This window comes from Cheilinus undulatus, linkage group 14 (genome assembly GCF_018320785.1).
Source record: "Cheilinus undulatus linkage group 14, ASM1832078v1, whole genome shotgun sequence".
In the NCBI taxonomy this organism is placed as follows: domain Eukaryota; kingdom Metazoa; phylum Chordata; class Actinopteri; order Labriformes; family Labridae; genus Cheilinus; species Cheilinus undulatus.
Window position 1 is genome coordinate 32241932 of NC_054878.1, and position 23620 is coordinate 32265551.

Here is a 23620-nt window from a genome sequence, read left to right on the forward strand (position 1 = left end):
GTTCAAGGTGAAAAAAGTTTAGTTAAAATTTCCATATATTACAGATTTACCACACAAAAGGTAAATATTTCAGGGTTTTTATTTTTTATCTAAATGATTACAGCTTACAGCTCACAGAAAAAACAGTACCTCAAAATATAAGAATATTGTTAAAAATCCAGTTTCTTGTTAGTTATTTCAGTCTTGAGAGAGCTCTACTTCATTAGCTTTCATTATCTCAATTTTTAGATTCGACTACTGTCCTGAAGACAATCACTGACACCATCCACAAGAACGGTAAGCCACAGAAGTTCATCATTGAGAGAGCAGGCTCTACTCAGAGTGCTGTATCAAAGCTTATTCATGAAAGGGAACAGTGGTGGGAAAAGAGATGGTCACAGCATTCACAGGATTATCAAACAAAGCAAATTCAAGAACTTCAGGTAGCTTCAGTCAGTGGATCAAGAGCCAACACACACAGACAGGTCCAGGAAATAGGCTACAAGTTTTGTGTTCTTAGTGTCAAGCCATTTCTGAACCACAGGCAATGTCAAAGACTCACTTGGCTAAGGAGAAAAAGATCTGGACCATTGCTCAGGGGTCCAAAGTCCTATTTTCAAATGAAAGCAAATTTTGAATTTTATTTCGAAATCAGGATCCCAGAGTGTGCAGACAATCGAAGAGGCATAAAATCGGAGGTCCTTGAAGTCCAGTATTTTCAGTTTCTACAGTCAGTGATGGTTTGGGGTGCCATGTCATCTACTACTGTTGGTCCACTGTGCTCTATCAATGCTGTCAGCTATCTACCAGGAGATTTGAGAGCATATAATTCTTTCATCTGCTGAGAAGCTTCATGAAGATTAGGGTTTGGTATCGAAATCCAGTGTCGACACAATACAGGTTTCAACCTGTACCTACCAGACTGAATTACAACACAGATATCAATACTTCATTTCGGTACCCTGCCAACCTAAATGCAAGGCAAGAAATTCGTTATGGAATTTGTGTGATTTATGTATTAAGATACACCGGTTTCCCTTCCTTATCCCATGTTCCATTGGCATCTTCTCTCAGGAGCATCGATTGAGGCACTGTTTAGGCACCAGCAGCATATTAAAAGCATCGATTTAGCACCGGTATCAGAAAATACTCGAACAATACCCAGCCTTAATGAAGATACTTATTTCCTTTAGAAGCAGGCACCTGCCCACAGTGAAGCCAAAACTATCAGAAACTGGTTTGCTGACCATGGTACCTGTGTTAGATTGGCCAGGCAACTGGCCTGACCTTAACCCCACAGAAAGTCCCTGAGGAAATGTCAAGAGGAAGATGAGAGACATCAGACTCAATGATACAGATGAGCTGAAGGCAGCTATCAAAGCAACCTGGGCTTCAAAACACCCCAGCAGTGCCAAAGACTGATTGCCTCCATGTCAGGACACATTAAAAATACTTTGACTAATTACTGAGTGCATAAATGAACTTTTTTTCCAGAACACAACATTTCTTCATTACATATTGCTTTTTATAGGTGTTTTAAAAAATTATAATATTTTGAGATAGTGGATTTCTGATTTTCATGAGCTGTAAAACTTAGTTATCAAGATTAAAACAAAACCGTTCTTTTGAAATTAAATGCCGGTGACATCCCATGTGACATCTAATGAGTATTCATTTATTAACTGGTGCTAGTAAAACAGTTATTATTGTCCAATCCAAAATATGATTGTGTTCATTTTCTGCTTTTCTATAAATCAAGCACCAGAAGACTGTTCTTTAACTTCTATGTAAGTAAATTCTCTCTTTTTGATGAATAAGCTTGAATTATTGTTTATTGATCATGGAAAGAGAGAGAGAGAAAGAGAGAGAGAGAGAGAGAGGGAGAGAGAGCAAGAGAGAGAGAGAGAGAGAGAGAGAGAGAGAGAGAGAGAGAGCTGTCAGTCCGAGCTTATAAACGGTTCCATTTTGGGCTTTAAAACGATGTGAAGAAAATCAGATCAGACAGAAACAATCAGCTCTAACAGCTGTCTTTCTTTCTTTCTTTTGTTAGTTTTGTCATGTCATAAAGGAACCTTAATCCAGTCGTGAAATCCCACAGGACTCTTAGCAGGAGCAGTATTAGAGACTGTAGAAGAGATCGATGAGGCCTCAAAACACTGCACCATCAGCTCCAGATGAGGCCTTAAACAGGTAGCTCAGTTGTGGTAGAATCCCCTGCCATACTGGGATTTGCTCTACTTGGACCGAGTCAAACCAAGCAGAGCCAAGCTGCTCAATGTAACGGAAAAGCCTCAATAGTGCTGTTGGCAGGACTTTAGGTGAGGCTGTAGAGAGTGAAAACAAAACTAGGGGGGTAGATGCATTATACAGAGGAGCCAAAGTAGCACACCTTTGAGTTTTAGTTTAGTCTAGTTTAGTGTATTAGTTTATTTGGCCAAGGGCCATGCACAACACAACTGTTGAGTAAGAGTTAACTGTAATGCTGTTACATCTGTGGTCCCTGGGCAGGATGATGTTAAAATGACTGAAAACAAAAATGCAAACAATGAATACAATAAAAACTAAATTGAAACAATACAAACTCAGTTAATAGAGTTCACTGATTCTGGCATATGATGGGTAAAATAAAATGAAGGAACAAATAATCGGCTAAATGCCAAATTTAGTTAATTGTTTCTTCTTTCTGAATACAACATTGGATTTTTACTTTTAGTTGATGCATTGTGTTAAAAGCAGCAGGTGTAAAAAAGGCTAAAATTGAAGGTGTGAGTGAAGTCAGCTGCACTTAAAAAGAGGAACAGTGTTCAGTGGAGCGAATACGAGAGGAATGAAAAAACATACTATTTAAAGAATAAATACATTAATAAAGTTACATCTATGGAGATATATTTCTCCCTCAGGCCTTTATTCTACCAGTGTCAAACACAAAAGAAATGTCCATCAAATCATTTACTTCAAGTCAACAAATCAACAAACATGACTTTGACAATGAAAAATGAAGTGGAAGGTGCAGCCATTAAGAATTCCTCTGTGTCACAACATCTGAGTTTTGCTTTGTCCCCAATGACGTCCAGAGAGGAAACCCATCCCTTTGAGCAAAGTGCACGAGGGGGCTGTTCACCACCCAGGCCCCAGTCTTCTGCCCTGTCATTGGTCACCACAAAACCTGCATTAGTTTAAAACCAGACCTCCTTCACACAGCACAACCCCTAAAAAGGACTGATAGAGAGCGAGACACGGGCAGTTAGAGACTGTGTGTGTGTGTGTGTGTGTGTGGGTCAGACTCTAAGAGATAAGCAGAGTTGGTCTCAGGATGCCTGCATACGCTACCAACATGAGGCTCAAGTTCCCCGTCGTGGCTTTGGTTTTGGAGATTATCACCATCATTCTGTTTGCAGTGTTTGTGGTCTATGATGATGGGAAAAGTCATGGGCATGGTGCACATTCCAATGAGACCGCACATCCACAGCCGCCAATGGAGCTCTACCCCAGTAAGTCTACCCGGGGTGCTCATTGAGGGATGCTCTGATACTGGGTGCATTTATGTTTGTGAAGTAGTGTACTTCTACAACTAATTTTCAAGAAGTTGAATGGATAAAATATATTCAGGAGAATGTAGTAAAGCTCAAAAATTAACTTTTTTCCCTTTTTTAAAAAGGAATACATCCACTAATCATCCAAGTTTTCAAGCTTGCTTCTCTTGTCCTTAACTTCAAAGTTCTGAGGGACCTGAGAAAGCTTGTCTTCATTCATTGGAAAAATGTGATTTCTGTACTCAGGCTGATAAGTGCTAATTAGCTTTAAACAGAAATAGAAGAAACTTAAGGCTGTTTCCAGAGTAAGTCTGCTGAATGCAATAAGGGAAGTCATGGGGCCCTAAATTGTCAGAGTCCCTTTCATACACATGCAGCTGGAGGGTCCACGGGATCCTGCAGGGGAGAGTGTCAAGTCTCCCACAGTCTAGGTCACATGTGATTTGAATTAATGGCTCACACGCAGAGACAATAAAGGATGAGACAGATGGTAGACAAGCCAGAAGACACTGTTTGATGGTTGTGTTGCTTTGAAAGTATGATTTTAAAATGTTGTTAACACTATGCTGCTGAGTGAGAAAAGTGATAGCATGTTTATCTGCATTATGGCAGCAGCAGCTATAAACTGCTGTTTTACTGTATCGATGTGCGCTCATGATTGGGCGGGGCAGGTGTGTCTTATAGATATTAGTCCAATGGTCAGAGTTAAACAGCATACTTTCTACATCATATTTCATGTTATGTCTAAGAAATGTCTAACTGTATAGTTTCTTTTTGAGATTATATTATCTTTATTATCTTATTTTTATAGAAATCATTACAGGGAAAAATATACATTTGAAAATATTAACGTCACTTTCAAACTAGGGCTATAACAATAGCTTTAGTACAATTCTAGTAAAATCAAATCATGTTAATACTTTAAGTTATGGCAAGAAGAATGCAAGTCCAGACACTCAATATTTGGCAATTTCTTATTTGTAATAACAAAACAATGCAGGAAAACGCCTGCACACTGCCTATGCTCCTCTACTGTGCTTGTTAACATTAAGGGGCCAAAAAATTACCACGAGGGATGCACAGATACTGATACCAGTATCTCAACTCATACTCTACTCCATATCATTTTAAAGCATGTTAGTCTCTTCTGTGAGCACTTAGTCAAGGATAGAGCCATTACTGCAGTTTGGTCATATTTGAACAAAAATGATGGTGAAGAAAATAGAGGAGTATGAAAACTATGCACCGTTAAATTGTCAAAGGAAGGATGAGGAACATCTGATGAATAAAAAATAAATTTCAAAATAACTTTAAGAACAGTGATGGTATTATAAGTACTCATATTTGTACTTGATGTGGTATCAGTGCATCCCTAGCTGCAAAAATATTTGTTCAAATTAGACAGTGCTCTTAAATTTCTTCTCACAACAGCTGTTGTTTCGAAATATGATCAAAGGCCTTTTTTAGGCTTTGATTATTTCCAATACCAGTGATTAAACAAAACAAAGAGTGTCAAATCTGAAAAAGTAATGAAGTATTGACATTTTTGTCAACATTAATGATACATATGGTTCTCCCAAAGATGAGCAACAAACCCTAATGTGACAGCAACAAAAAAAGAGATATTAAGAGACTTATCTCTTAAAAAGATTTAATGGTGCTTAACAGACCCAGTAAAGAAAAATGGGTCTAAATCACATGAAGGCCTGCTGTTGCACGCAGAGAGAATTCTAACCAACTTATGTAAGACGTTTTTGATTATGTCTTCAAAGAAAAACAAACAGGAAGGGAACTGTGCAAGTGAAAGCTGACAAGGCTTCTTCATTATGGAACTAATCAGTTCCAATTTTGTAAAACTATTTCAATGACAGTGACTAATCTCGGTTGTATGGTTTGACAAACTGCTGCTCTCATCTCTATTTAAAACCCTGAAAGAGTTTTTTAAAGGGTTATTCCTAGAATGTAGACATCAAAAGTGAAGAAATTCATTGCAGCAGTGTTTACAAAATGAACTCATCATTAATCTTCCTGCCCTGGTCATATCACTGCTCAACAGATCGTGCTAAAGTAGGTCCTTGGGGTATATCCTCCCTCATATTGGCTCACCCATTTCTTTGCAAGATTAAAGAGCGTTACCTAACATCTGGGCGCAGTGCCAGTCGTCGTGGCTGTTTTCCAACTTCACTTACCCCTGACTTTAATGTCCTGTTCATTAGGAGCCCCTACCACGAGGAAAAGTCACCTGTCATCCAGATATGAATATGAGTGAGGGTCAAAGTTTAACTACCCTGGCAAACAGGTTTTCTTCAAAACAAAACTCCATGCATGTGAGCTAAACCAAATATTGACACCCCAACTTTCCTCTACTGATATCAGCATGAACTGTTCTAAAGTGCTGGCCATATGTTATGCTGCTTTAGACATGGACAAACCATGATTTTCAAACTGACCACAAATCCAAACCAATTTCAAAAATGCTTTCTTCAGAGCTGGTTTGGTTTTTACAGTTAATCCTTGTAAGCTTAGTGTGAACACGGAATTAACAAAGAGTGCCTTTGTCGAAGGATAATATTTACAGACCCAATATTAGGTCAAAGAGATGAGATGTGCCTTCTATCATCCCTTACTAAAGAATGACGTAGAACAAAGGAAGATAATATGGCAGATTGTTCTCCTTTGTTTTTGAGAACAGTGGCATGGAATCTTTTTTGTTTGAAGCAAAGAGAAAGTTTGTGTTCTTTCAGAATAAATTAGAAAAGCAAATTTTTGTACTGACACTCATTCTGACAAAAACATTAATATGCTAGACGCAGAACAGCCAGTGAAAAACTGACACCGAGGGGAGCAGCTTAACTTTGGCAGACTGATTCATGACTCCTGACAACTGTTTAGTATACTGTTTCAAAAAGAAACACAACAATAAACAGAGCATTTTTAATTCAGGCTCACAAAAGCAGATATCTGATGTCTTCCGCTGTTATTAAAATAAGTTTAAAATGTGCTGACACACTTAGCATGTGAATACTGTTTGTGGAAATAGGTGTGGAAGATTTTTATTGGCCACTTATGCACATTATTCTTTGCTGCACCTTACACCCGTGCTTGTGTGAGTTTCTGAGCTGAAAGGAAATGTTTCCTGAAGTAGATAACCTCAAATGTGTCCAACAGATGTGTAGCAGGTCCAAAGCCGGCCATAATGGGGATAAAGGGTAGAGCTTTCTGGGGCCCAGCCAAACTGGGGGACCTTGGAGGTCAGCAAAATCATGGTCCATTAAGCTGTCATATCTATCTAATTTCAACCTGAATTGTAACCACTCTTATCAACACAACAACACTTGTATTTTATCTACTTATGATGTAGTACAAATGTAGCCTTTTTAAAAATGTAAACCCCTTTCTTAAAACAGAATTACATTTTTACTGGTAATGTTAACAGTGTGGAAGGGCACACTGAACTAAACCATACAGAGAATAATGTCAGATGTCATACCCAGGCCATAATGTGCACAAATGTCAGGATGCCAGAAAATAAAGCAGAAAAAAACTGACACAACTATAATGAAAAGAATTGAAGAAGCAAAAAATAGACAAAAAGCAGCAAAAATGGGTTAGAAGTGGCAAAAAGAAGAATCAAAAATGGGTTGAGAGTGGCAAAAAAAGAATTGGCAAAATGGATGAATAGCAGCAACGATGAGCAAAAAGTGGCAAAAAGTTGTACAAATGAACACAAAGCAACAACAAAGGGTTAAAAGTGGCAAAGAAATTGTTGCAAAGCAGCAAACGGGTAAAAAGTAGCAAAAAAGTGGTACAACTGAGCAGAGACAGGCAAAAAAAGTTTAAAAGTGGAATAAGTTTTATGTGGCAAAACAGTGGCAAAAATGGCAAAAGTGAAAGCCAAAGGAAAATAACAGAAAAAAATGGGTTAAAGTGACAAAATCTGGCAAAACTTGGTAAAAAGCAGCAAAAACTGGCAAAAATGAGCATAAAGCAGCAAAAGGGGTTAAAAGTGGGAAAAATCTGGCAAAAAAAAAAGGAAAATAATGGACCTTAAGTGGCAAAACAGTTGCAAAAATTTAGAAGAAGTGTCAAAATGGGTTAAAAGTGACAAAAAAAAACAGTGGAAAGCAGGAAGAATGGGCGCCAAGTGGCAAAAACAATGGCAGAAATGGCCCAAGTATGGCAAAAATGGAATAAAAATGCCAAATAAAAAGTAGCAAAAATGGGCAGAAAATGTGGTGAAAAGGGGTTAAAAAAGCAGCAGGAAGAAATAATTCAAACATCAGAACATGGTGATATTTTGGCACACTTTTAAGCTCCAGTATGAGGTAACTCTTAGTCAGGACACTAGCACCAATGCTACCGAGCCAACACATGCATTGATATCATCAATAAATCGCAACTGGGGAGGGTCCATTCTCAGACCTGGCACAATCATTTTTCAGATTGGAGCCTTGCTAGATAGATCTGCCAAACGGCAGACATCAAGTTACAAGTTACAGCTAGGGCTGGTTAGGTTAGCTTAGCTTAGCTTAACAGCTATCATAGCTCTATTTGCAGGTAACAGAAGACATTTACAAGCATTTACCACACTCACTTGCCAGCATGTTTTATATCTTATTAGTTTTTACAAAACTTGGAACACTAAATAGCCCCCAACTTATCTGCTGGGGCTATTTCAGGGTGGCAGATATGTCACTGTGCTATGAAGCTAGACTATTTCTTGTTCCTTTGGTTTCCTGGCAACATCAAGTTGACTAAATCAATCAATAAATAAAATACCCTGCCAAAAAACACTGGAAGAATGACTATGAGTTCCTCCCAATCATAGACAAGAGCAGGCGTGTCATGTTCAGACAATGGTGGCTTCGTTCACGCTCATTACAGAGTGAGGAAATGGAACATATGGTTTCATAACCTGAGCACACGTCCACCTTGAAACCTTTCCCACATGAAGGTCTCATCATATCAGACTCCACAGGGTTTTGCAAACAGGAGCCATACTTCCCGTCACATCGAGGCTCTTGGCAGGAGCCCCCAGTTCTACGCAAACCTTCCAAAAATGTACCAGCCTCAACCCAGATATACAGAGCATGTTCACTCGGAGTTTTCTGTGTTCTTACCCTTTTGAGGATGCATTAAAATCACCATGAATACTGAAATGATGAGTGTAATTCAAACAAATTCCTAAATTTTCTGTCTTTGTCTGTTAAGACTGATAGTTAAGGATGTGCTAGGCGTGCCCTCTTCCTTACATTTGTTAAGTTTAACACCCTTAACATCATCTGAAGCTAATAGAAACAGCACATGGCAACAGAATTAACACCAGTATTTTTTACCCCAGAACACTGTTTATAGAGGGAATAAACTGCCTGCGTGGCTAACAAGTCATGGTAGATAAAACTGTAAAGTAAAATCCCGGCTGTGAAGCCTAGTATCTGCTCAGTAAATCATTTAAACTACAAAGTCAAAAGAATGAACCATGAACAGCTAAATCCACACAAACAGAGGGCAGTGTGTTAAGAAGGGTTTCATTTGCTTTCGTTTCATGCTCATATCTAGCTGAAGCCTAACTAAACAAAGCAGGGCCCAGTCTTTAGCAACAGAACTGACCTTTCTCTTCATTCCTCCAGTGTTTCAGGATGTCCACGTCATGATCTTCATTGGCTTCGGCTTCCTGATGACCTTCCTGAAGAGATATGGGTTCAGCAGCGTGGGGGTCAACTTGCTCCTAGCTGCCTTCGGCCTGCAGTGGGGCCTCCTCATGCAGGGCATCTGGGACCTGGATGATGGCAAGATCAAAGTCAGCATTTTCAAGTATGAGTGCCTTCAATAAAGAAATTGAGTTTTCCAAGCCATTCTGTTATATTTTTTAATTCTTATGTGCTGTATTTTTCTCTTTTTTCAGAATTATTAATGCAGACTTCAGCACAGCTACAGTCCTGATCTCTTTTGGGGCAGTTCTGGGTAAAACCAGCCCTGTACAGCTCCTCATCATGACCATCCTGGAGATCACCATCTTTTCCATTAACGAACACTTGGTCGGACATGTCCTTCATGTGAGTACACTGTGAAGCATCATGCACATGGTGATATACTAGGCTGGCAGGAGTGTGCTCTTATAGATGTGTTTCACCTCCTGTCTCACAGGCTAATGATGTAGGAGCGTCTATGATCATTCATGCTTATGGAGCCTACTTTGGCCTGGCAGTGGCTCGAGTCCTTTACAGACCAGGGTTAAGAAACGGACATGAGAAAGAAGGATCTGTTTATCACTCCGATCTGTTTGCCATGATTGGTAAGGGACGGTGTTTTTCAGTTTTTCAGTATTATGGTGTGTGTCACAGTGTGAAATTAGTATATTTTTAATGTGTGTCATTGTCAGGGGTGGAAAGTGACATTTAGTTTACTCAAAGTACTGCCGTTGAGTCTATGTTGGGTATATGTAATTTTTGAGCACATTTTGAAGTCAGTACTTTTACTTCTACTTAAGTTTTAATAAGAATGCACTTTGACTTGAGTACAATACTCTTGTAATTTCTCCACCTCTGTTGACTACACAGCAGCACATCATGAAGAATGATCCCACATCACATTCCAAAACGGCTGCTGTACACAGCAAAAAAAAACAAAAACAGGACTGTTGTTTTTGATTTGAGACACATTTGCACCATGAGTGAAGTTATCCACTGAGCCAGAGTTCCCGCCTGTGACTTTAGGTGCTCCTAAAAGACATGCCTATATTTCATTGGTATGCTATGCCTTGCACTGATGTTGACCCTGATTTGTTCTTGCCAGAGGAGACCTACCCTGCTACAGATTTTCAAGAGTTGCTGCATACTGTAAAATGTTTAAGACCCACCCTCAACATGTAGTTCATTTTCATGTAGTGTGGACTAATTTAGACACTTTTTGAAGGACTAAATTTAACTCTATATGACTTTAATTAACACTATCAATTTTCTGTGTATTTGAGTGTGTTATAGAGGTGTGGCTTCACCTGAAAAACTTGGTTGGAGATGTATTTCCTTGTTGTTTTAGTCAATAAGATCATATTTTACTGCACAACTGCTCAGTATCTACTCAGTACCCAGTACTTAAAGCCATTTTTTAAATCAAATACTTTTTACTTTTGCTTGAGTGGATTTATAGACTAGTGCTTTTACGTTGACTTGAGTAAATTTTAACCAAATTACCTGTACTTTTTCCACCTCTGGTCATTGTCATACTTTAAACCACTGGTTCGCAACCTGGGGTATGGGACACCCTAGAGTCGTCGCAAGGCTTTGTCTGCTCTGAGGCTGTCAAAACTAGATTGGCATATATTAACTAAAAATCATGGCAAAACATATGTCAACATATTTTCTTAGGGTTTTGTCCATGCAACAATTAACACTGATGTTTACTTTCAACAGCAGTATCACTTTTTAATTCATGTGGGTATTAGGGGTCAGCTTTTCTTAGATACAAGTGTGTGTGGGTGTGTGTGTGTTTGTGTGTTGAGAACCACTGCTTTAAACGAATCTTACATACTTTGCATTTGTTTAAAGCAGTGATACCTTATCTGTTTGTAATCACCCTGTCTGGATCATCAGTTGCCTCCTTTCAATGGGAGACAAGTGCCACCTAGTGATCATAAATAACCATGCAGCATGTCTAGCTATGATGCATGCATTCAACTTGAAAAAAAAAAAATCAAGTATCACCTAAATCCATACTTTTAAATTAATTGATTTTTAGCTTCAGTTTCAATTTTGGCTTCAGTAAAGACTTGGCAATTAAATTATTATTAAGCTACACGTTCATGGGTTTTGTCATGTGTAGTAAATGTTTCAGTTTGTTTTTGCATATTTGCACTGAAAGTGCATCATTAGTACTTTAAGACATTGTAAATTGTTTTCTTATTTCACAACAATAACTTTTAGATTCATAATTTTACTTACTTTCATATATTGCTTGTTCTGAATGGTAAAGTTCAATAAATGCATTTGAAGTAGATGTTGCAAAATCAATGACTAATTGTGTTTAATAATTATGATCTCAGTGTCAGAATAATTATGATGATCTTTTTTGACATAATCAAGCAGCATTCTCCTCAAGTCTGATAGGTGAATGACATTTTTAGGATGAATTGATAGATATGCTGTGTTGTCTCCAACAGGAACAGTCTTCCTGTGGATGTTCTGGCCCAGTTTTAACTCAGCCATTGCTGACCCAGGCTACGTTCAGCTCACAGCAGTGATTAACACATACCTCTCCCTGGCCACCTGCGTACTGTCTGCCTATGCCATCTCCAGTCTGGTGGAGCACAGAGGAAAACTGGATATGGTCAGAAAACTTGTTTATAGTATCCAAATAGAACTGTTTTATTTCACGAATAAATGTTACATGCTTATTCTTATATCATTATATACAACAGGTGCACATTCAGAATGCCACTTTGGCAGGCGGAGTTGCTGTAGGAACATGTGCTGACATGGCCATCGGGCCATATGGGGCAATGCTGATTGGATTAGTGGCTGGCATCATCTCTACCTTGGGCTTTAAGTACCTCAGTGTGAGTTTATAGTCAAACATTTAAAAAAGTAAAAGATTCCTTAGTGTTTTTGTTTCACAGTAAAATTTACAGTGCAAATAATAAGTCAATTAATTAACAAGTAAGATGCTTAAACAAAATGATCAACAAATTAATGTCAGGATAATGCTTTCTCTCGTGATGGAGTTAAAACACCTGTTCACCTGTTCAATCAGCTCTCTATGACAATTTGCTGACACACAAAGATAATGCACAAATGTGATAACAATCACATCTTTGATCGCAAGTTAATTAAATCCTGTATATTTTGATTATATGATGCTGGAAAACACTTTTTCAATTCAAATGCATATCTCACCTTTTCATAAACACTTCTTTGCCTTTTTTTTACTGTAGCCTATCCTGGCATCCAACCTTGGCATCCAGGACACCTGTGGTGTCCACAATCTGCACGGCATGCCTGGCATCCTTGGTGGGTTGGCTGGTATTGTGGCCGTGGCTTTGGGGAAGAAAAAGTAAGAGCTATTTTACTTACCAGTAATATTACAGCAACACATTCTGATATGTTTAAATACATATTTCCAGTTTTTATGAAGGTTTGGGTTTTAGTTACATCCCAGCTCTTATATTATTGGATTTGATTTTGGTCTTCCACTTCAGGGGTGATGCTTCCATGCAAGCTGCTGCCTTGGCTTCATCCCTCGGGTTTGCTTTGGTTGGAGGTGCTGTAACAGGTGAGAGGACATGAAAATTACACTACAAATATTGCAAATACATGGTCGAATTTCTAAGCACAGGGCATGTACATGGCAGAAAGTCCATGTACAAGTTTTTGACTCAGCATAAGGGTGTTATCTGATGATCAAACACCACATTTTTTTCTTCAAGGTTTAATAATGAAGTTGCCATTCTGGGGACAACCTCCAGACCAGAACTGCTTTGATGACTCCATTTACTGGGAGGTGAGACATCCCTTTAGTCATGCCATTATCTTTGACACAGTTGCGTATCAGAGCTTATAAAACTATTTGTTTTAGGATTGTAATATCTTAATGATTTCCATATTTAAAAAAATATGGATGTATGAGGATGACTTTATGAATCTAAAATAGATTTTATATCTTGGTAAACTCCACACAAGCTTTACGTGCCAATTGTTTTATTGTTTTATGTCAACATTACGCACATCGGTACCTCAGTAAGTGTTCTTTCATCATGTGGCAAACAAATAAATTTGCTTGCGTGTTTCACAGGTTCCTGAGGAGGAAGAGGAGCATGAAGAGAGCTTGGCTCATGCTGATCACTCAAAGAACAAAGCAGAGGCTTAATATCTGCCAACGATCCACCAAGTTACAAATAAATGAGTGAAAGATCGTTAATCAAGTCCACGTACAAGAGATAGTTGTTACAGTATGGTGAAAAATAAAGTTAAACAGATAATTTCCTCATTATATTGACACAAAAGCAGGCCATTTCGAAGATTTTTTGTGAGCAAAGATGCATAGACAGTGCAATAGCCATCTAAGTAGACTTAAAATGTGTTGATTTGAAGAAAACTCCAAAACAAACATGGATGCAAAAAAAAAGGTTAAGAATTTGTAGAAGACATTCAGGGATTTTTACACCAAAATTTGTGATCCATATTTTCATCCTAAAGCTGCTGTAGAAACACAGTGGATCAAATAATAGCTTTATTGCTGCCTCATACACAACTACTTTCATAAGCTTTTTTCTTTATTTCATTTTATATTATGATACAGCATGCTTCAAGATATTAGTCTAGTGTGTATTTTTCTTTTTATATGTTCTTTTATATTTTATATGTATTTTTTGCCGAGGCTTTGGTCAAAGAAAAGGCTTAAACCTGCTTTGATATGTAGCTTCATGTCACCTCACTGGAGCCCAGTCCTGTGGCAAGGAGTTAGAGTCAGACTGTGTGAAACCAGCATTGGTGCTCTGACATGGGCAGGGATAGTCATATTATATGTTTCACTAATGAACTTTTTATTTTGTTCATCATCTTCTATTCACATCTTCTATCAATCTGATGGCAGCTGAACAATTTCTATAATACATTGTGATTTGTGTTCAGATCTGTGCATTTAGCAAAACATTGACTGAAGATTCATTGTTTATCCAAGTTCTATTCTGTGTATTCTTACATGTACATACAGTTTAGCTTTGCATTGGATTGACTCGGCCAGTTTCATGAAGGCCCTGCTAAGTTCTGCAAGAACTTCTGGTACTGAATATTTTTCAGATATCTTTAAATGATCAAACAGGAACTTCCACACCGATTAAAAGCATTTATGAGGTGCAACTGTGACAATTAACTATCTTTTCTCTTACTACTATTTGCGATAGGTGGCTTTTTCTTGAACCTGTTATCTCTGAAGGTCAGATTTAACTGTGTTTAACATAAACAACAATGGACTGCAGGGCCAGACTAAACTGACTACACCTACAATATTGTTACTCACTGATATTCTGTATGTGAAATGATTTATGATGCCCAAGACACTGACACGCAACAAGATTTTGTATTTTTTATACATTGAGCATGTGCTCTAATTTGAATTATATACTAATACTGTCATAATAAATATGTTTTTGTATGATACCAGAATTGTGATTTTGTGTCAGTCGTTGTGAAGAAAGTTCAAATATTTCTAGAAATGTCAGTTGGCCACAGAGTATATCTTTGATTTTTTCGGTATAAACATTTTTTTTGTATCAGTGTTTTTAATCAGTGTTCATCCACAGTGTTAGTTCTTTTCTTATGTTTCCAGTGGATTGTTTTTTTGATGTGAGACAATTTTAAAAGGATATCATGCTAAACCTTTTTAAATGGTTAGCTATTCCTTTTCTCAGCCATTTATGTGGCTGCTATTTTCTCAAGGCATATTCAGTTCCTAAGCATAACTTAAACTACAAATACTACAGATTGGTTTTACTCATTTTAACACACTAAAGGTGAGGTATATCACAGTGGCCCAGTCAGCCAAATATTTTCCTGAATGTGGCCCTCAATGAAAAAATGCGGCAACCCCTGTTTTAGGTGATCCAGAGAGACACTTTAGTGTAAATGTAACCCCAGACATAGTATGAGTTTAATTAACACTGTCGATTTTGCCATGTATTTTACTTAATTACAGAGATGAGACTTTATTTGAAAATCTGATTGAGTTAAAAGCTGTGTACTCTTTCCACCTCTGACTGACAGTGAACTGTATATCACACTATGGCCTAGGGCAGTTTTCAAATGTTGTGGCAAGGCACACTGGTGGGCCCTGAGGCAAGTCAATGTACAAGCATACATTATTAAAGCTATACAATGACTGGAAATGCAATAAATACAATATTACACAGGCTGTTCTATATGGACATGAATATGCTGTGCCTTTGGCTGGATCTCAGGTGTGCCATGTGCACAAAAGTAGAAAACAACTGAACTAGAGATATAAAGGTCATTTAAATATGGTCATCTTTACCTTATTTTTCCACCAGATTGGTATTCCTACTGTAAAACGTAAAATTTAGTACATATTTTGATTGCAATGTTACAAATTTTGAGATTTCATTTGGAAAGTTGGTTAACTGCTTTATATGATGATGATGATTAAATGTATTAATTAATATAAAATTGTTAATTTAACATAATTTCCCTAAGTAAAATAAAAATATATGCCCTACATACCAATAAATAACCACTTATACTCTGAAGCAAGTTAAGCATGCCAGCCTTGATGATAATAAACAGTTCGTGGGGGTAAAATATATAATGTCAGATACAGACACGACTAAAGTACCACCAAAGTGATAAATCATTTCAAATAAACACATTTCCAAAACGAGTTACTCGAACCCAAAACCTCAAAAGCTTTTTGCTAACGTGTTGTAGTGCCTAGGCCTAGCTACATCTTTCGCTACTTACCTTTTGAATGGTTAACGGTTAAAATTGTGACTACTTCACCCGTTAGAACGCCAAAGACCTTGGATATAAACTTATTTCCTAATGGTTTTAGGTTCATTGTAGGCCACTGGAGTTTGGTAAGTTGCAGTACAAATAACATGTATTTTGTATGTTGTATACAACGTAACCTACCTGCACATTTGGTTTTGCTTTGATGAACGTTACTTCTTTAACCACAAGAGGCCACTGTCCAAGTTGTCAGCCATTTTGGCTCCACTGCTTTGAACCAACGTAGCTAGTAGCGGTGCATCACGGGATACAGGATGGCTCCTGAGCAATTAAGCTAATGCTAACATACAGGGCATAGCGGTGTGTAAAATATACAAATCGAGCTCATTTTCTGCGGTTTTAGGATCAGTGTATTAATGTGATATATCAACCGTCCCTTGTTATCATCATGGTAAGTGCAAAACCAGGTATTTTACTGCATTTAGGTTATAAGATAGATCCGGGCTCCTAGCAAAGTGTACGTAGACCCCGGTGCTTCGGCTTAACAAGTGACCGTGTAAACAGGCGACTTCCGTGCCTTATGTGTCTACAATGTCGAAGACTGGAAATGCTTAACAGAGGATGGGGGTTTATTTCTTGTGTTGCCGTTCAACCCCTTGCCAGATATTTATTTAATTGAAAATAAGACAATGAAAACTTCGCGAAAGCGACAGATGTTGTTAACATCTACGATAACCATAAATGAGTCCGGCTGAAAGCCGCCAGTTAACATGGTCACCTGTTAAATCAAAACATCCGTTCTGGTAACGTTGAGTTCCAGGAATAAGAGATTTGACGTTAGCTCATAGCAAAGTGTGGATTGTAGTAACAAGGTAGCTTGTATACCCTGCACCTTACGCCTTTTCGTAAAGCAAAAACATATTTCTCCTTTCACTTCACAGTAAAAATAATGTAGTTCTAAAACATTTCTTTTTGCTTTTAGTCAACGAAGGCTGAGTCCAGAGTGTCTAGCTCCAGCTCTAGGAATGATGAAAGAAGAAGATCAAGAAGCAGAGGCAAGCCTGGCTTTAAAGCAGACACAAACTCGCCTATACATCCAACACCTGTGTAACTCTTACCCAAGCTGATTGTGAAAATGGTCTGAAAATAATCCATTTATTGAGACTTACCTATATATATTTATTTGTTTTTTCCATAACAAACTTTTTATACTTCCATTCAAAAATACATTTTTAAGGTAAGACATGTCCTTATCCAATCTTTGTTTTTGTGCAAACCTTATAAAATTTTAATCCGTTTGCTCTACAAATTGTTGCATCAGTGTTCTCCCTAATTCAAGGAATTCAGTGTTGGATGTTCTACATGTCCTGGGGGAGGACCCCTAGACCCAGCTCTGATTTTATCTGACTCATTTTGCTTTAATAAACGCACTTTAAATAATGATCTGTATATCTTGTGTTTGTTTAGGAAGAGAAAAAAGGAAACGGAAACGGAGCCGTAGCAGATCTTCGTCATCCTCTTCCAGTTCATCATCTTCATCGCCATCATCTTCATCTTCTTCATCGTCATCGTGTTCATCACACTCGTCCAGCCGCAGAGGAAGAGGAAGTAGCTCAAGCAGTAGTGGTGAGTGTGGCTTCAAAATCTTTATTATTAGTTTTGTTTATTTTCTGTGATATTTGATTCTGCATTATGGTTTTTTTTTGTTTGTTTGTTTGTTTTGTTTTTTAAGATTTATTTTTGGGCATTTTTGTGCCTTTATGAGATAGAGGAGGACAGTGGATAGCGGTAAAGGACCTCAGGCTTTATTCGAACCCAGGCCGCCCATGTTCATGGGGAGCGCCTTTAACCACTAGGCCACCTGCTCCCCAGATTCTGCATTATGTTTTTGTATTGCTACAAATATACTGACATTAATAAATTGATTCACTTTGCTGTTTTTTGTTTTTTCTAGACTCTCGCAGTAAATCCAGAAAGCAGTCAAAGAAAAGAAAAAAGGAGAAACAACACAGAAAAGTAATGCTATGCATTTAGGTTATCTGTTTTAAATTTGACTAAAATATTTTATAAGTAAATCACTGAAATGCAACTTATTTTTGTGTCATGGAGCAGAAAGGGAAGAAAGAGAAGCGACACAAACGTAAAAAAGACAAAAAAGCAAAAGGAGAAGAAAACTCGGGACCTGTTCAAATCTCCAAGGTAACAGCAGTCCATCCGACTAACTTTGTATTCTCATACAGTAATGGTGCATTTCCACCAAGCACTTTAGTTGGCGTTACAATTTGGCACTGTGAAATCTTGGCTTGCTAGTGTTTCCACAACTTATATCAGTGTAGACTCGCTCATATTGATGTGTCTTTTAAGTGACCTGGATTATGCTCAGCTTAGTAAGGAGCCACTACTTCACTTACCTCATATCTCTTTATTTGGTACTATTTTGGACAACAACAAAAAAAGAAAAAAAACAGGTCTGCTTTAGTTGTTCACGTTATAAAGCTGACTCTTAGAACAAGTTTGTTCATAAACAAAACATCACTGCAGTTCTTAATCTTTCACTGAATTATAGTTTCATTGTAATCAAGATACCAAAAGTTTATTTCCCAATGGTATTCCACCATTTTCTTTAAAAGCAAGTTTTTTACAAAAAATCTGTTTAAATCAGTACAAAACATGGCAAGTTTCGTGTTATTTTGACTACGGACTGCAAAGAGTCTAGCTCCGCTCTTTAGGGTCAGATAGCTATGCTGGGCACCGCAACATAAGGCTGCCAAAATCGTAAGAAGATACAAATGTTTCATTATGGTATCTTTACCAACTTTTGAAAGTTGGAACACAAGTATAGTGTTGATAAAGAGTATTCAACCCCTTGGATGTTTTACCTTTTTGTTGTTTTTAATAAATCAATTATGGTGGATATAATTTGGCTTTTTTTGACAAAAAAATAAGTATTTAATGTGAAAGTGAAAACAGATTTCTACAAAGCAACATCAATGTAACAAAAAATTGTAATGTAAAATAAATGATTGCATAAATATTCACCCCTTTAAAGTTACTGACCTTATTCAACAGAAGTCCAGCCAACTGGTGCTAACAGTCCCACAGTAAGCAAAATTGGGATCACTTGAGTACAGTTAATGTCTCAAGTGATTGGTTTTTGAAAAGTATAAGCCAGGGGATGGATACAAAAAGTTAAATCCATTATCAAGAAATAGAAGGAATATGGTACATGTGCCTAGATCAGGCCATCCTCACCAACTAAGAGACAGTAAAAGAAGAGATTAGTGAGAGAGGCCACCAAGACACCTTTGATTAATTTGAAGGAGTTAAAGCTTCTGCAGCTGAAGTGGGAGAAACTCTGCATACAACAACTTTTTTCCCAGCTTATTTACCAGCCAAAGAGCCACTGTTGAATACATGTCAGGTGAAATAAAGTTGTTGGTCTGATGAGACCAAAATGGTGATTTTTGGCCATCCATGTTTGCCTGACATCAAACACACCAACGCCACTGTGGAGCATAGTGGTGGTAGCATCATACTGTGGGGATGTGTCTTGGCACCTGGCCCTGGAAAAGTTGTAAAGGTAAAGGGTAAAATAAATGCGGCAAAACATAAGAAAATCCTGGAGGGCTCAGGGCAATCTTATTCAGTCTGCAAGAGAACTACACCTAAAGAGCAGTTATTTTTCAGCAAGACATTGACCTGAATCATACAGCGAAAGCTACACAGAAATGCTTTCAAGACAACAAGGTGAATGTTCTGAAGTGGCTGAGTCAAAACCCTAGCCTCGTGCAACATAGACGGAGCTTGAGCAGTTTTGCAAAGAAGAATGGAGTAAATTTGCAGTGTCCGGATGTGCAAACCTGCTTGAGATCTGTCCACATAGACTCAGTGCAGTGATTACAGCCAGAGGTGTGTCTACTAAATACCGACTTGAAGGGGTAGAAGATTTATGCGATCACTTATATTAAATATTTCTATTTGAGTGACAGTACTTTGTAGAAATCTGTTTTCACTTTGACAAAAGAGGGGTTTTGTAATTTTTTTTGTCTAAAAGCCAAATTATATTGACGATGATTGATTTATAAAATCATCAAAAGGGTAAAACGTACATTTTTTTTATGTACATGATTAATGTTAACATGGTAGATGTAAGCACTTCTAGATGTTTGCATATTTTCTTGTCTATTAAATATCACAGGCATGATATCTTGTCAGTCAGCTTTATACCCCTCCCCAACTTACATGTGTTCTTCTTTTAGTACTTGAAGGACAGAAAAAAAGGCAAGTATAGCATGATTTCAGGGAAGAAAATAAAGATGAAAGTGAAGAAGTCCAAGAAAGACAAGCAGGTAACATCAACTTTTTGCTGCCGAGTAAGCAAAATGCATCTAACATGTTTTTTTATTGGTTGTTACCCAGTCTCACTAGTGCCGTTTTTCTGTTTGTTGCAGCGAGATAAAAATCGTGCAGAACTTCTTGAATTCTTGAACTCTACCCTGTGATTCCACTGTGTTGTGGTGCTCAGGCTCAAACATGTCACCAGAACTCAGGAAGCAACGTGTATGTCCATGAGGAAGAAAAATAAAGGATTCTCAGGACAGGAGATGAGGAATGACTTCCAGCTAGGAGCCAGATGGAGTGGAGAAGCAGTGAATCATGCTCTGCTGTGGGATGCAGTTGTGCTATTTCATTTTGGTGGCAAATTCCTCAGCCTAGCCTTTAAAATATAAAATATGGTCTTTGTTGAAAGTGTCATCTGAAAACTTGTCAGTGAAATCTGATTTGACAACATCAGTCAGAGAATGACAATAGATGTTGGTCTAATGATAACAAACTGTGATCTACTTTGCAAAAGCTGCCTCTAACAACCCATTTACACCTGGTTTTGAAATGAGATCTCTACTTGGATCCGAGTTTACACCGCAGACTATAAAAAGTATTGGATATGCCTCAGTGACATCAAATATTTGGTTACTGAAAGGGGCTTTTGAAGGTAATCGACTGAGGATGCCATATTGAAACCACCACTCTTTTCAGACAGCCTAGTCACAGACAAAGGGGTAACTGAGGTGGGTCTGAAGGCTCATGACAAACGGTTACATAGTGCTGGCTTGCAGTCATATTAGCCATGCGCCTGATTTTGCACACCTCATATCCTTAAAAATGAAATGGACAGGTCATACAAATGTGGAAAGATGAGAACAATTCAAGCCAAAATCCCCTTTTTTGAACCAGGTTGTAAGCATGTTTATTTCTGTGGTGAAAACAAGCCTTGTAACGTGGTATGCATGTGACTGACCATGCTTCTGCCTCAAGTAGAGACTAAACAAACTGTGTTTTTTGCACTTCTGCAATGGCTTCTTTTTTCAACCATGGAGGAAGCTGGTGGGTTAACACCTTTAATTTTAATTGGTTTTTGTAATCTCAGTTGGATCTGATTACTGTCCTTCAGAGAATATGTCAGAAAAGCATGATGATCGATGCTGTGGGGTTGTCAGAATCCTAAACTTTGATACAATTTTAGTAAATATCAAAACATAGAACTCCCATGCACCCTAAATTGGGTATTTCAAGTCTGCTCTTGCAAGATGCCTAAATTGCACAAATGCATTAAAAAGAAATCTTAGAATTTAATCGGTTTCCTTCTCTCTTCTCTGCAGCTTTGTGTTTGTAATCATATTAACGTAACTGTAACATCTGTATCAGATGCCACAATGACTAGAGAGGGTCTAGATTTGCTGACTTGTGAATTTGAATTAAACCACTGCTTCGCTATCTTTTGGTTGCAGAAGGTTTGGGTCAAAATATGATCAAGATAATTAGTTTTTTTTATTATTATTACCAGGATTGTACCTTTTTAAAACGCATGGTGTTGAAGTCTCAAAAATGTTGACAATGTTCTTATGCGTATACTCCAGCATGTCCTGTGTATTTACATCTCCAGATGTGGTCAGAATGCTTGCGTACACAGCTAAGTTTTAGTTGCAGCTTTAAAGGCAATGCAGTGAATTAATTTATTGATGGAAATAATTTATTGATGGAAATATGTCTGACTTTGCTACTGTGGCGCATATACCCAGCGAGTTGTGCAAGTTACTATTAGACCTTCTCATTGCCCTTGCTAACAAGTTACCCTATAGTAAACTGGCTGTGGACAACATTTACAACCCTGTTAAGCCATGTTTATACCCTGCGCTTTATGTTACAAATACAATGCCATCACTCTAGTTTAAGGTGACATCTGCTTGGGCTACAAGGTGAATTCTGCATTACGTAACATTTACACTCATTGTCCTCCAGGTCAAAGCTCAGCACAGAAACTGATGAGCATGTATCAAAGGCCTAGGCCAGTTTGGGTCTGATTCAAGTGTAAAATTGACCACAAGCTATATTATCTTGGTGTGTCAGTCTGATCTCTAGTAATTTGACTTTTAGTCAGGCTAACATGTTTACAGGTCGTTTGAAAGTCCAGTTTTAGTGAGATTGATGCAATAATTCAATACTGCATGCAGGGATTGAGTCAGACTACCCTAGATGTGGTCATGCAGATCGTCTTAACATTTATCGTTTACACCTTGCATTAACATTTCTCTTCATCCACATATGTGAGTAGATCTCATATAATCCTAGGTGAAAATGGGTTCTTAGATTCCAGTGGGTTATACTCAGCAGCTAAAGTAACCCCTATTCTCAGTCAAAGATGACAAACAAGATGCAGAAATCTGCTAAGCTCATGTTTTTCTAACTCTATGTTGGCTCTTCTTTTTAAATAGTTTTCTGTCCCAGCTGACACTCACATGAGAGGAGGCTTCTTATCAGTTTGTGTAAAGGCTCCAAATCCTGCCCTGTGTTTACCTGCTGACTGTGTCGAAACTCTTGTCAACCTCGCTCTATTTTGGTAACCCTTGAGAGGACATGCATCCAAACATTTTGTTTTACATTTTTAATTTTTTCCTATGCCAGTTTGGGTTTGATACAGGCAGAAAATTGACAACAAGAAAATTAAACTTGTTCTCAGGCAAACCCATCATCATAAGAAAATTACACAAATAAGTCAAGATCTGAAGAAAAGAACCAGAAATGACTTGGAGTAAGATAAAATCTGGATGCACGTTTGCATAGGGCTTCTATATGGTTCCGTACACTTCATACCTTTATTTTTTGTAGATAACGATATGTCTCCACTGTACATGATGGACTGTGGGAACTACAGTGTTTTCAGTGTGTACTGACACATTTTTATTTGTACTTTTTTTGTAGTAAATGATATGAGAATAACTCATGTTGGAATTGTGTCCTGTGAAAAAGATGTTTCTCCTTAAATTCTGTCAAGAGACAGTTACAACCTAGTTTTTTATGATTTTAAAGATCAACATTAGTACCCCTGTTAAAATCCAGTTGAAAGCTTTCCACATATAATGGAGTAAACCTGTTGTGTACTGTTGAAATTTGTGACAAAAAATAATCGGGAATAAATTGCTGCAAATTTTTTATTTTACAGTGTTTCACTCAAAAAGGTCTGGTAACATTCTGTGATTTTTTTTTTCTTTGAGATTCCCATCAAGGTCGCCTTGCTGTGGAAAAATGAGAGCTTTCAGTTTTGATGATGAATCCCTGTGCGGCTTGGAGAAAACAAAGTATGGTCTGTAGACA

At 37.8% G+C, this 23620-nt stretch overlaps 2 protein-coding genes across 2 annotated transcripts; both read left to right on the top strand.

Annotated features, from left to right (window-relative positions):
• Positions 1–3175: 3175 nt before the first annotated feature.
• rhag (Rh associated glycoprotein) lies at positions 3176–14665 on the top strand. Its single transcript, XM_041805199.1, has 10 exons — positions 3176–3470; positions 9143–9326; positions 9418–9568; positions 9660–9807; positions 11671–11837; positions 11929–12066; positions 12442–12560; positions 12706–12779; positions 12934–13007; positions 13299–14665. Exons 1-10 carry the CDS (start codon positions 3293–3295, stop codon positions 13371–13373), a joined length of 1308 nt encoding a protein of 435 aa, XP_041661133.1. The 5' UTR covers positions 3176–3292; the 3' UTR covers positions 13374–14665.
• Positions 14666–16171: 1506 nt separating this feature from the next.
• Positions 16172–23465, top strand: si:ch211-22i13.2 (uncharacterized protein LOC553945 homolog). The gene is made up of 7 exons (XM_041805747.1): positions 16172–16418; positions 16950–17022; positions 17435–17593; positions 17922–17983; positions 18080–18166; positions 20227–20316; positions 20419–23465. The coding sequence occupies exons 1-7, from the start codon at positions 16416–16418 to the stop codon at positions 20467–20469; spliced, it is 525 nt and encodes a 174-aa protein (XP_041661681.1). The 5' UTR covers positions 16172–16415; the 3' UTR covers positions 20470–23465.
• The last annotated feature ends 155 nt before the right edge of the window (positions 23466–23620 follow it).

Bases quoted from the DNA above. Each gene is read 5' to 3' on its own strand.
- si:ch211-22i13.2 (XM_041805747.1), top strand. The intron at 17,023-17,434 runs GCAAGCCTGGCT...GTGTTTGTTTAG, and splicing joins AAGAAGATCAAGAAGCAGAG to GAAGAGAAAAAAGGAAACGG. The intron at 20,317-20,418 runs GTAACATCAACT...TGTTTGTTGCAG, and splicing joins AGTCCAAGAAAGACAAGCAG to CGAGATAAAAATCGTGCAGA.
- rhag (XM_041805199.1), top strand. From the start codon at position 3,293: ATGCCTGCATACGCTACCAACATGAGGCTCAAGTTCCCCGTCGTGGCT. The intron at 3,471-9,142 runs GTAAGTCTACCC...TCATTCCTCCAG, and splicing joins GCCAATGGAGCTCTACCCCA to TGTTTCAGGATGTCCACGTC. The intron at 12,067-12,441 runs GTGAGTTTATAG...TTTTTACTGTAG, and splicing joins TGGGCTTTAAGTACCTCAGT to CCTATCCTGGCATCCAACCT.